The sequence below is a fragment of the Cyprinodon tularosa genome, unplaced genomic scaffold (genome assembly GCF_016077235.1).
Source record: "Cyprinodon tularosa strain WSP-4 unplaced genomic scaffold, ASM1607723v1 ctg73, whole genome shotgun sequence".
NCBI lineage: Eukaryota > Metazoa > Chordata > Actinopteri > Cyprinodontiformes > Cyprinodontidae > Cyprinodon > Cyprinodon tularosa.
The window spans coordinates 1,053,815-1,067,562 of record NW_024039485.1 but is presented as its reverse complement, the minus strand read 5'-3'; the positions used below and the strand labels follow the sequence as shown (position 1 = coordinate 1,067,562).

Genomic DNA, 13,748 nt, shown 5'->3' with positions numbered 1-13,748 from the left:
TATGGTCACTCCAGAAAATTTACCCCCTCTGTCCTCTATTGCTGCCCCAGAGCTCATCACATGCTCATCTCAATTGTTGTCTAAGAAAAAGAGTATTACTTATTTAGTATGACCAGGTTGTCATTCATCTAGTATTACATTCATTTTATCTATGCGCAAAAAGGATTTCAACGACAGCAAACTCTGAGCTGAAGAGGTCCTTAAATGAAACAGACAGCAAAAGTGCACTTTTATCATAAACTTTAAAAGCGATAGCTACAAGTTGTCAGGTACACTAATGCTATTCAAACCTTCACAACTTCCAACTTCCATCCATCCAGAAAAGGTGACAACCTATGTGTGGTTCTGGGACCCTTTGTTGAGTTGAGTTAACCCTTGTTTTGCTTCCTTTTTTTTTTTGTTAAACTTGAGAAATGTAACACCAAGAAGAACCCATTTCTGTAAAATTTATGCTTTTTTTATGCACCACTCTAAATTTTCTGATGATCTTTAAAGAGGCATTTTGTTAGCTTTTTACTGAAAAATAACTTTAAAATTAAAAATTTTTCTATTTGACCCTTTACGACTAAAATATGGTTTGATGAGCAGACTGACACCTCAGTAGATCAGCGCCAATCCATCTATAAGTCTGTTGCGTATTTGTCTGAATTCACTCTGACTCTGTAGTTCCTGCTCTGTTCTGCAAATATGGCATCAAATGTGTTTAGGTTAAATGGGCCCAGCCTAGCAAACAATTGAAACGTTATATTCAAAATGGGTTTTTATCGATTTTCAGAAGCGCCCAGCTCAACTCATACACTGATGGCAACTCCACATAAGGTGAAACAAGTAAAAAAAAAAGAAACTTGGCAAAATACGAGTGCAAGCTACAAAAATGAGCAGAAGAGTGCTGCAGTTCTGTGTTTTGGCCACAGGTGGCAGTGTCATTAGAAAACTCCGTAATGCCTCTTTAAAGTATTAATCAATATTTGTACATGTGTTGTTGAGTTTCACTGAACATACTGCCTACTAGTAGTGGGGCAAGGAAATCACACAGCTTTTAAACATTTCCAGTTTGCCCAGAGATTGTTTTTAAAAGTGAAATCATTTTTTCTCCTGTCAATTGCTATAGACTCAGTCTATTTTGATGTAGTAGATGCAAAATGTGATTCCACTTAGCATATGAGTATAGAACTAATACTTTAGTTGTTGAGAAGAGACACCAGCGTAGCATGCAGTATAGTAATGAATGTGTCCATCAGGAGTTCTGATCAATTTTTATAATCAACATCACACTTGATTTGGATGCGCTTAGAGTCAGGATGATGGAGCTCATGTTGTAGCATCAGCAGCGGTAACACATCTGTTTGCTCCGCTCACCACTGCTGTGACCTGCACAACGCACATGTGGCAAGGACGGGCCTGATATGATTGCACTGTTCCTGGTGTGTTTTAATGAAGAAATCCTTCATTCATATTCCATCATATAAACCCTAAAATATTACATTTTTAAGAATAATATTTAAAAGTTCATCCATGTACATTTAACCATATCAGTATATATAGAATAGAATAGTTCAACATAGAATAATTCAACATTTTCTCTGGTCCATTCATAACTTTGTATTGAGTTAAATACCTGTTTTTTAGCCAATAATTCACAAAAAAAAGGATTAGAAATCAGATCTAAACATTTTTATAAATGCAGGTCACTACATAAATATTTCAAATTAAGCTCACCACAAATAAAACATACATTTATTGGATAAGGGTCATTATAGCAGACTCTGTAGGTTGTAGGTATAAGATTAAAAGAGGACGGGAAAAAATATAAATACAAACATAGAAACTAGGGAACTAATCCAGAGCTGGATTAAAGGAGTCTACTTAGATTAGTCAGTTTAACTGTAAAAAATGACGTTGTAATGTGTTTGTGTTGTGTGCACTTTCAGGCCTGTCCCAGGCTCCCTGTCCTCGCTACTGCACCTAAGAAACAGACAGAGACAGCCTCTGCCAGCCTCCATGCCTGGAACCTTGCCAGACCCCACCATGCCCGGCTCGTCGGCTGTGCTGATGCCTGTGAGTTTAACAACAGTTTGCAGAGCGTGTCCAGTTTATTGAGTCCACTGTATGTACTGCACTTGGATTTGCTATTTGGGATGTTTTCTTTTACTATTAAGGGTTGTGTCCTGCGAAGCAATTCATCTCTTGCAGAAATTAATGATTTGTCTCTGGATTCAGGTTTTAAACTCTTGTCTTTAAAGGAATTAGAGCACTGCGTGAACAGAAATAATAAAAACGTGCAGAAAGCTCCTTACATCAGGATATAACATATGTTCTCATTGTAACTTAAGACAAGCTGTGTTTATGGAACGTAAAATGTCCCTCCCATGTTTATTAAATTAGGAGCTAAGTGATTTGGGGGGAAGATTGACGGTTCAGGAAAGGGGTGCAGGTTTGGGTGATATTTTTACACCAAACACTCTTACTGCAATTAAGGTTGTGTGTCAGGTTCTATACCTAAGTCTCTGCGGACACAGGGTGGAGGAAGGGGAAGAGGCAAAAGGAGGGGTCCCTTTTTCTCAGAGACCACCACAACAATCAGAGAGAATAGAGACTGCTGCAATGGAGGCCCATACATATATATATTGTATAAATATATAAGTTTAGACGCTGAAACAAAGGTTTCTTTTTCCTGCTTACATTTCATGGTGAACACTACTCACATTATCACCCCTGCATAAGTGACCTATCACCCCTGTTAGTTTACCCAGCTGATTTCCTCACATTGAGGCTTGAGGTGTCAGTCAGAGGCAAATCATGTCTGCACGCATTGAGGCAGATGTAAACCCTCCTTTTATTCTAATACTCCTGATTTAATCCCATTTCTTTGCATCAACACATGATACAGTCACACTGACCAATATTTGATGTTTTCCTCTTACAGAAACTCACCACAGAACCATCAGAAACACGCGCACACACACACACATACAGGCACCACAAACTCCTCTTGCACTGGCTTCCTGTGTTAAGTCCCTCTGTTCTGGCTTCCTGTTGTGGGTCAGCTCCAGTTATAATCACACAGAGCTGTGCATGGGGCCAGCCCGTCATGAAATCAGACTCTCTCGTCTTCTCCATCGTATGCCCGGCGAGCACGAGGAAGAGTCTCACACTTCTGCTCTGACGGCATGGTGTCTCTGCAAAATCTAAGGATTAGACACATTTCTGCATGCAGATGTATGAATTATATTGTGCCTTCCAGTAGCATTCATTCTTGTGGATCTTTTTGATATGCTCACATAATAATCACTAATTTCAAATAACTTTATTTGGTTGTTTTTCTTTTTTGTGTTAGACCCACACACACCAGGGGTTTACTGTCTGCAATGAAGCGAAAGGAAATGAAAACAGCTACAGATCAATGCAATGTTTACAAATGCTCTCCAGCTAATCTGACTGAACTTGTATTATTACACAGAAAAATGGGAAACATGCCAAAAGGCTCGCAGCAAAAGACGGTTCGACAAGCTAATGAATCAGACAGCTGACTAAAAAATGCACACCACATTTTTCAGGGATGAATTTGCATAAAATCTTGAAAAGTTTATAATTTTTCCTACTCTATGGGCATTTGTAATACAATCCTAATTAAATGCATTAAGGTTTGTGGCTGTAATGAGGATGAGTGGCTATATGAGTGGCTTGCTCGACACTTTAAGTAAAACTGTACTTTTTTTTTTATCTTTAGATGGAGAGGCAAATGTCTATGAGTTCAAACATGATGGGCATGCAGAGCCCCGCCCACAGCAACTCATGCTCCTCTACTCACATTCCCTCAATGCACTCAGAAGCCAAACTGGTGAGTATATGTGCAAGTATCCACATGGATACATACTGATTTATGCACACACAAACACCAGAGTGTTGCAACTTTCTTTTCCACTGGGCTGTGCCAGCAACGCTATGCTCTCAGGCCTGTGTGGATTTCATCATTCGGTGTGTAATCAAAGCTGAGCCTGAACCTGCCAGTGCAGCGCAGGCGACTCCGGCTGGAATAATGGGCCCTTTATGTGGTTGTGGCTTGCTTGCCCACCGACCGCCTGATGTATATCTTAATGTACAGAACGTGTTCTGTAGGTCCTGCAACTTGTTAGCACTAGTTTAACGCTGTGGGGAAAAAAATCAAATGACCTCATCCTTCACAATGTAGGCAGTTACAGCAGTGGGAATGGGATGTAGACGAAGAAGAAGAAAGGCTGAAAGCAGACTGGGTTTCTTGGTTATAAAGGCAGAAATTATAAATAACAAAGTGAAAAATTAGATGGGAAGAAGATATGATGCTTTGTTCATTTATTTGCATATTATTCTACCAACACTTAAGGCACTTTTGATTGAATGGATGATAAATGCGCAATTCTTTTGAAGTTTTATATGCAATAATTTGTGATTGTAGCAGTGCATTGCTGATGGGTGGTTTGTTTTGGGTGATGTGCAGTTATAGTTTCAACCACACATGTTGTTTTACATATTGTCCAGAAAATATAACTTTTGCCCCTTCAAAGCCTTTGCTCTGTCTTCTAAAAACCTCTCCACACAGCTATACTTATACTGCGAAAAAATCTTCTGGTCATTTTCACTGGATTTTATTTAGGGGCTAAATGAGCTAAAAACAATGCACATCACATTTATTTAAGCTTTAGTTTGAAAAAAGAATCTATGAGATATACATATATATATATATATATATATATATATATATATATATATATATATATATATATATATATATATATATATATATATATATATATATATATATATATATATATATATATATATCTCAACTTTATACTCCTAAAATCCTAACACAGTACATTGAAGTTTGTAATGTGACAATCTGTGAAAGTCAGACCTGAAGAACCCCCCCCCACACACACACACACACACACACACAACTTTATTTATAGTTTAAGGCAGATAATAGACGGTAGTGTGCAGTAGAAAAAAGCAGAGCCGATATAGAGAACAGGCAGAAAAAATTACAAGAAGAGAAAACAAAAATAGCAGGCAATGCGGCCACACAGTTTGTGGCACTGTTGCATTGCAGCTTGAGGGTGTTGTGTTTTGGGTTTGATTTCACGGCATGGGGTCTTTCTGCATGGAGTTTGCACGTTCTCCCCCCACATGCCTGGGTTCTCTCTGGATTCCTTGGCTTCCTCTTATAGTCCAAAAACATGACTGTTAGGTTAATTTGATTATCTAAATTGTGAAGACTGTGTTTGCATGGTTGTGTGCCTTTGTGTGTCTCTGTGTTGCCTTGCGACTGATGTCCCCTCCAGGGTATCACGCCTCCCATAGACTGCTAGGAGCGGCCCCACAGCGACCCTGGTAGAATAAGAGTGAGAAGATAGATGGATGGAAAGCGGAATTAGCCAAAAATATATAAATGATTAAATAAACAATAAACAGGTGCTAAGGAATAGTCTTCCTTGGTAAAATTGAATTAACTTCTTTCAACAGTAACAGTCCTTTGTAGAATTTATCAAGATTGCCTTCTAGAACAGTGTTCTCTTATTTAAGAAAATATAACAAGTCCCATATATGATGAGTATAAAAGCGGGTGATGGTCATTCCCATTTAATTAATATTACTGTATGTGAGACAAGAGTCATAAAAGCAAGTGATGATACTAAGTGGACAAAAGTAGTTGAATGGGAACAGAATTAACTGAATTAGGACCAATCCTTTTACTAGCTGCACTGAATATAATTTTAAAATTAGTTCAGTGTTTTAAAACACTCTTTTGAAATAATTTAAAAGTTCTAGAGAAAGCTTGAAAGTGTGAATTGAATCAATACAGGATGTTGCTTGCTTTTTCTTGAACAGATTTGAGCTAAACACGATTTTGAGCATCCCTCCTAGTGTCACATCTTTTGGAAAGGAGATCTACTTGTCTTTTCAGTTGGTCAACCTCTTTGTTAGTAAACCTCTGATCATGTTCATTAGCAGCTTCTCCCAGGCCAGTGATGAAAGATGCAAATAAGGCGATTTGGTTCTTCAAGGGTGCCAAAGCCCCCTTAACCGCCCTTGATCTGCAACACTAGTGTCAAATCTTACAACGTCATTGATTTCACTTTGATAAGCAATGAGCTACTTACTTTTGGTGTACCCAAAGCCCCATGCTCGGACATGCTTCTTGTTGTCATACTTGTGTGTTCCTCCAATATACGTGCCAACAGTACCTGGATAATTCGTGGGGAATTAAAGACCAGTGCAGATATGATGTTGGCAGTAATGGTGATGGAAAAAACAAACAAAAAATATCACATTCCAGGGGAACCTCCTCAAATCATGTCTTACACCATCAAAGCTCAGCCCTGAATGCTATTTAATTGTTCTGTTAAATGTCCAAAAATTTATCTCAAAATAAGTTACATTACTTATGTTTGCAATAACGTTGCATACCGCAAATCTTTGTTTACTAAACAAATGAGTGCATAGTTAAAACTTGGCGAAGAAAAAGAAATCCTAATTTATGATTTGAAAACGTTGGGCGGCTGTATTGTTTGGAGTCTCCTGCAGATAGCAGGTCTTTCTGAGGAGAAACATCTTGTAGAGAGGAAAGAGGAGGTAGCAGGGGTCATCAGAAGAGTTATTGCTCTGATAGAGGAGAGCGGGAGCTGTCCCAGGGCATTTAATTCTCTCTCTTCCTCCTGCTCTCTCAAGATTGATCGCCTTTGTAGTCTTTTGAATCTCCTCAACTGTTCCTATGGTAACACACTGGGGTAACACAATATTAGTGTATTAGGCTTATCTCTCCTCTGGCCGTCATCCAGACACATCTTACCCTTTTTTCCTCCTACTATCTGTGTAATTGAATTGTAAATGCTCTGTTAGCTCTCCCATAAACATGTGCTCTCTAAATGGCTGCAGACCCCTTAACCATGCAACTTTCTGGTTTGTTGGCCATTCAGCAACCAAATTTGGATCCATTGAGATTCTGCTCCCTGATGTCTGAACCCGACTGATGGAATTCCCTGATTGCAAGTAGAAAGTGAGAGACTAATTGTGTTATCTTGGTATATCTCCAGCACAGGTTTCATAAGCATAGACCTGGTCTCTAATGTCTATAATATCCTCGCTGGGCCCAGTCGATAAATACGGCCACGCTATCGGATAACTGGGCCATGATCAGGCCCATGTGTCCCCTGCGATGTTCTCAATCCGGGTCTAATCACATTACCGCGACCATGTTGACTTTCCGCCAATTGGAAATCTCCGTACTGTAACCCCACACCTCAGAGGCGCAGATCTGGATGGACTCTTCCTGCCCAGCATTTAGAGTGGGAGAACAACAAAGGGGGACTGAGTGGGATTCTGACAGGCATGTAAGAAATACACAGGCAGGGAGGATGGGCAAGGGAGATGAAAGCTGATACAGTATTGATGTTGTGTGAAACTTACCAGTGAAAAGTTGAAAGATTAATGTTTCTAAAGCAAAACTTGTTCTAGTATATTTTGACCTTCTCTCTATGTGAATGCACCAAGACACATTTCTTTGTGCTTGTATGATATTCTGCGACTAGAGGCACTGGTTGTAGGGTTCTCCCTCCCCTCAGAGAAAGCATGCCCCGAGCAGAGCACAGGCTAATGAAGGCTAATTGATTTTGTGGTGGGCCAGAGCAGTAGGGAGGACTGTCTCTGGTGTAAATAGTTAATGAGCCTAAGGACTGCTGTGGCCCCTGGGGGACTCATATCTGGCTCTGAGCTCTGTTTGTGCTCTTTGGGCTGAAGACTCTATCGCTGTGATTCTTTGCTGTCCAGATTTTACCCCATAAGTGCGGTCGTTTAAGTGGTAGAGCATAGCCTGATGGTGGAATAATTGACACGCCTGCCTTTGCTTAGTGCTTAGATTCACTGTCTAAGAGTTGGAATGTTTTATTAATCTTGTTTCAAGTGTGTTTTTTCTCCTTGTTTAGGACTGGGTGCTCATGGTGCCGGGTGTGGTTGAATTCTGCTCTGTTGTGGTCCAGGGAATTGAACAGTACTTGTTGTGTGCTGGAAGTTGTGGGATAGTTGACCCTCACAGCGTGGAGGAAACACAGCAGAGATGAAGCCAAGTTCCACAGCTTGCTGGCCAAAGCATTACATCACTGCTCTGAGCCAGTTCTCCACAGGGTCTTGGAAAGCACTCCTGCACGCTTGCACATACATTTCATGCCTCAGGCTATGTGTTGTTGTCATTTTGCTTAGTGATAGATGCTTAGAAGGCAACAAACTAACATCCAAACTGAGAGAGGAAATAAGAAAATTAAAAAGAGATATATTAAGTATTGCACGTGCATGATGAACATGTGGAAGTGATAAAAAACAAATTCACTTTTTGTTTTTTTTACTCTGTTACAAGCGTTATATTAAGGCCCAAATGTTTTGATATCATTAAGAGTTCCCTCTTAAGCTTGAAAAGTCTGAAAATGGAGTATCTATTTTATTAGTTTGTAGCTTTCCATAAGCAGAGAGAAAAAAACAGGATGGATTTCATATTTCATATACAGCTGATATTTCTCTCCAGGATGGAGTCACAGCCAAACAGGAACAGACGAGGCAAAGCTACTATGAGAAAAACCAGAGAGAGCATAGCATTAGAGATTGAACTAACAAATACTGCAGAATAGGAGAACAGAGATAGAATGAAGCAGAATGATGAAAAGGGATCCCTATGTCCTCCAGCAGTCCAAGCCTATAGCAGTATAACTATAGAGATAGAAAGAATATAATGATTAACTGTATCAAATGCAGCACTGAGAACAAAAGTACAGAAAAGTATAGATAAAATTCAAGATACAATGATAACCATGGAATACTTCTCAGAGTACAATATAAATTTGTTGTTGAATTTGCTTGAATCCAGATTACTACTCAATCAGATTCAGATCAGGACTCACCAGTGTTACTTTCATCAAGGCTGACGATGACTAAATCAATTCAACATTTTAGTTAACACATTCAATTAATTGAGGTTTGGGTTGCCTTGGCATTACAAGGCAATTATGTACTGTAGGTTCTCTTTGTATTTGTTTTATATCAAAACTCTATTGATTTAAATCTACTTTAACCCCTAAGCAACGGTAACTAATGGTGCAAATTTTCAGAAATGAAGCAGTATTTTTTTGTTCTTTCCTTTTTTGGAGAAATGAATATTTTATTGATCTTTGTGTAATGCATAATTCAAAGTAGATCAGGAAGTGTTTGCTTTGGGATGGAAACCTTGAATGTCTAAAACCATTCCTTTGTTGTACATTTTCTTAGCTTGTCTGTCTGCTATGTTAACCAATATGATGTGTTGAACTAGATCTGCTATTTTCACAACTTTTGTAAGACACGTTTTTATAAAGTAGTGCATAAATTCATAAAAAAGTTAATTTGAATTCTATAATCAAAGTTTTCTGTCCAACAGCAATAATGAACTGCACGGCAGCATTCTATACCTAGCTATTGCAGTATCTAGACAAGAACTGTCAGTCTGGTAAAGAATCTGGTTGTTATTCCAAATTGTAAAGGTTAACTTTTTTTTGCAACATAAAACTACAATAAAACATTTTTAAGTTTTAGTCAACTAAAACTGACTAAAACTATCACATATCGTAATGACTAAAGTGTGACTAAAACTACTAATAGTTTTCATCCTTAACACTAAGACTAAATCTAAGGTTGCTGTCAAAAACAACACTGGGTCTCATCAACAATAGACTTATCAGGAAATAGTGTTTTTACCAACTGAATTTGGTTTTTTCTAATTACATTTATTCATTCAAAAAAAATTGTTCTTTTTTGCTGTTCGCTTTGGGTAGGGATGTTTTTTTTTTTATGTTCTGATAGGAGGCTCTTTAGAGGATTTACCAGAACTTGGAGTTGTTATAGATCAGGTTGGCCTTCTACCATGCTGAGCTGTCACTTTATCATGAGCCTTTGCAGAACTGTCAGGCTTTGTTACGTAGCTGCTTCATTTGTTGCTTTCTGACTTTCGGATAGTTCCCCGGTACCCCTGGTTTGTTTATGTCTGCTCATGACACTGGATGCAGAAATTCTATTCAGCCTCAATAAGGACTATGTAATCAGGACAGACACATGATGTATATAAACTAATGTTAGAATGATTGAATGGTTTTTGGTGTAGGCATATAACATGACAAATACATCTTTAAAACCGAGGTACGTACATATTTGTGTTTACTGTTGTAGACCTAGAACATCTACAGTGTTATTTAAGAATAACTTGGGAAACATTGAGATACCTTGTTTTTAGTTTTTTATGAAAACAGGAAACATTACCAGTTTTAATACAAAGCTATGGAGTAGTGTAAGTGTGGCATTAGTCTTTCAAACATATCTTCATCATTGCCTCAAGTCATACAGACCGTTTTGCAAACAGAAGACTTTTCCCATTGTTCCCCTCTCTCCTTTAAAAAAGCGCTGTGCTTTGCAGATACATCCTGGCTCGCTGTCTAATTTCAGGCAGGAGCAGCCTTGAAACAGTTCTGGTGCTGGAGTATGAAAATGTGTTATTTATTATCTCCCAATTATTTATTGTTTACATTGTTACTAAGGACAATAAATTTGTCACTAAGCACTGGGGTAGGTGCTGAGATCTTTATGTGGTAAACAATACTATATGTTCTTTCAGTACAGCCCGCTCCGCTGTGGAGCTGGCACCAGAATTAGTGGATGACATAATTCTTGGCATGGTCTAAATATGCTCCTTTTTACTTGAAGGGGAAAAAAAGGGAGCTGCTCTTAATGAAACATTTCATAGCACACAGGAGAACCTATAATCTAAGTATTGATATTGGACTTGCTCATGAAAAACTTTCTTCTTTACTACGACGATATTTGCAGAAATGCAAAAGGCATGTAGATTAGAGATCAGCTAAAACCTCTAGACAGTGTGCAAGTAGAGGCTGTTTGTGTGGAGTAAAACTTTGTACTATGACGCAGCATTAGTTTTCATCTTTTACTTGAAATCTCTTCCCAGCAGCTACCACTATTAGCATATGTAGTAACCCAATATCACTCCCAATATTTTCTTTTGTTGTACCAGCGATTGCAACTTCGCTGTAACTTGCGAATCAGAAGCAGGAACTATACCAATTGACATAATTTAGAAAAACTGCAGTTGTGAATTGGTGTTATTGTCGATTGAAAAAGGTTTAAACTGAAGCATAAACTACAATAAAACATTTTTAAGTTTTAGTCAACTAAACTGACTAGGAACTCACATTAGTAGACTAAAGTGTACTAAACTTAATAGTTTTCATCGTTACACTAAGCACAAATCTAGGTGCTGCAAAAACCTGGGCTTCATCAAATAGATTATCAGGAAATAGTGTTTGTACCAACTGATTTGGTTTATTTCAATTACATTTATTCATCAAATAAAATAAGTTGTCTTATTTGCTGTTCGCTTTGGGTAGGGATGTTTTTTTTTTATGTTTGATAGGAGCTCTTTAGAGGATTTACCAGAACTTGAGTTGTTAATAGTAGGTTTGCCTTCTACCATGCTGAGCTGTCACTATCATGAGCTTAATGCAGACATGTCAGGCGTTTGTTACGTAGTGACTTCATTTGTTGCTTTCGACTTTGGATAGTTCCCGTACCTGGTTTGTTATGTCTGCTTCATGCAGGATGCTAGAAATTTATCAGCCTCAATAAGGACTATGTATCGGAGACACATGAGTGTCATACTAATGTTAGAATGATTGAATGTTTTTGGTGTAGCATTAACTTGACCAATACATCTTCTAAAACGAGGTACGACATATTGTGTTTATGTTGTGACTAGAACTCTACATGTTATTTAGAATACTTGGGAAACATGAGATACCTGGTTTTTAGTTTCTTATGAAAACAGAAACTTACCAGTTTTAATACAAAGCTATGGAGTAGTGTAAGTGTGGCATTAGTACTTTCAAACATATCTTCATCATTGCTCAAGTCATACAGACGTTTTGCAACAGAAGACTTTTCCCATTTTCCACTCTCTCTTAAAATAAGCGCTGTGCTTTGCGATACATCTGGGCACGTCTGTTAATTTCAGGCGGCAGCCAAACTGTTAAACAGTTCTGGTCTGGAGTATGAAATGTGTATTTATTATCTCCCAATTATTTATTGTTTACATTGTTCTGAAGACATAAATTTTCACTAAGACTGGGGTAGGGCGACTCTTTAACCGTCTGGTAAAACAATACTATATTTCTCAGTAAGCCCGCTCCGCTGTGAGCTGGCACCAGAATAGTGGATGACTATTCTTGGCAATGGTCAAATAGTCCTTTTACCTGGAAGGCGAAACAGAGAAGGGAGTGCTCTTAATGAAACATTCATGCACTCAGGAGAACCTATCATCTAGTATTGAGTGACTTGCTCATGAAAAACTTTCTTCTTTACACGATCGATTTGCAGAAATGCAATAGGCATGTAGATTGGATCAGCTAAAACTCTAGACAGTGTGCAAAGTAGAGCTGCTGTTTTGTGGAGTAAAACTTTGTACATGATGCACCTCTCGCTGTAAGTCTTGCGATCAGAAGCAGAAACGTGTACAATTACATAATTTAGTAATAAACATCCGTGTGAATGGTGTTATTGTCGGTTTGTGATGTCACTGAGCAGAGAGGGTGAGCTAAGACCACAGCTGAATCTGCAGGCTGCCTTAGTGAACATGTTCACTGTATATGTTTGTATGTAAGCACACTGTGTGTGCAAAATGCTTCTTTTCAGTGGATTGGCAGCCTCTCTGGTACTCATTGTCCGACTCGTCCAAACACAAATAACAATAAGTGCCGTAATGCGTACCCTTATGTTTGCATATCAGCTTTTGATACAGATCTGTTTTGCAGATATTTGTGTTGAATAGGATGCAGGATGCTTGCTAAGATTTTTTTTTTTTTTTATTGATGTTCTATTGCCATGGATTTAAGCTATCTTAGCACCCTTAATCACTTAGATGGAAGTGTCTGGAAGTTTTATCAGTTTTTAAAATAAACCATAAAGCATCTCCACTTAAAATGCTTGCTCTCTGTTGGAAGTAAATTTTCTGTAACATTTATACTGTACACACAAATGATAAAGACGGAATTTTATGCAACAGATAAATATTTTTACACCCAAATCATCCATCGTGTATATTGGCTAATATGTTACCCACATATAAAATGGAATTCAGCTCCTTCAAGTCTGAGGCTTTAGCCAATAACAGTAAAAGGACTGCTCCCTCCAACGGGGGAAAATTTGTCCCAAGTATCATTGGTTCTTGAGTCAGTCACAAGTGACTGGAGTCTGATTTATGACCAGGACAGTCATTTTCTTCTGACTGAGCACAGCCACTCAAAGCTGATTTCATGTTAAGTTAATACATATAAAACAATAGCAAATAATCTTACACTTTATTCATGTATAGAGAACTGTTTAGTTTGGTTTCCATTTGTAAAATATGAAAATGCCCTCAAAGCAATATACCAAAACATAATCCTAGGTAACTGACTTACTTTTTAAGTAAAAAAAAAGACTCAGTTAAAACAGGACAGGTGTTTTTCAGATATCTCTAGATATGATGTAACGTAGGTTCAGATCCTTGAAAGAATATTTCAGCATGCGTTTTATTACCTGTGCATTTCGAGTTATCTTCTTGAAATTTAAACCTTTTAGCAAGCTTAAAACTAACTCTTTCAGGAGATCCGGTGGGTTTTCTAAATCCATCTTATAAATAGCCCCAC

The 13,748-nt window shown here is 38.1% G+C and overlaps 1 protein-coding gene across 2 annotated transcripts in view; it reads left to right on the top strand.

Annotated features, from left to right (window-relative positions):
* The window catches only part of creb5b (cAMP responsive element binding protein 5b), a 49,750-nt gene that overhangs the window by 20,759 nt on the left and 15,243 nt on the right, over positions 1 to 13,748 (top strand). For both annotated transcript variants that reach the window (XM_038269522.1, XM_038269521.1), the window contains exons 6-7: positions 1,932 to 2,058; positions 3,731 to 3,841. In XM_038269522.1, coding sequence (XP_038125450.1) covers positions 1,932 to 2,058; positions 3,731 to 3,841 — 238 coding nt within the window. The remainder of the gene's footprint in view (positions 1 to 1,931; positions 2,059 to 3,730; positions 3,842 to 13,748) is intronic.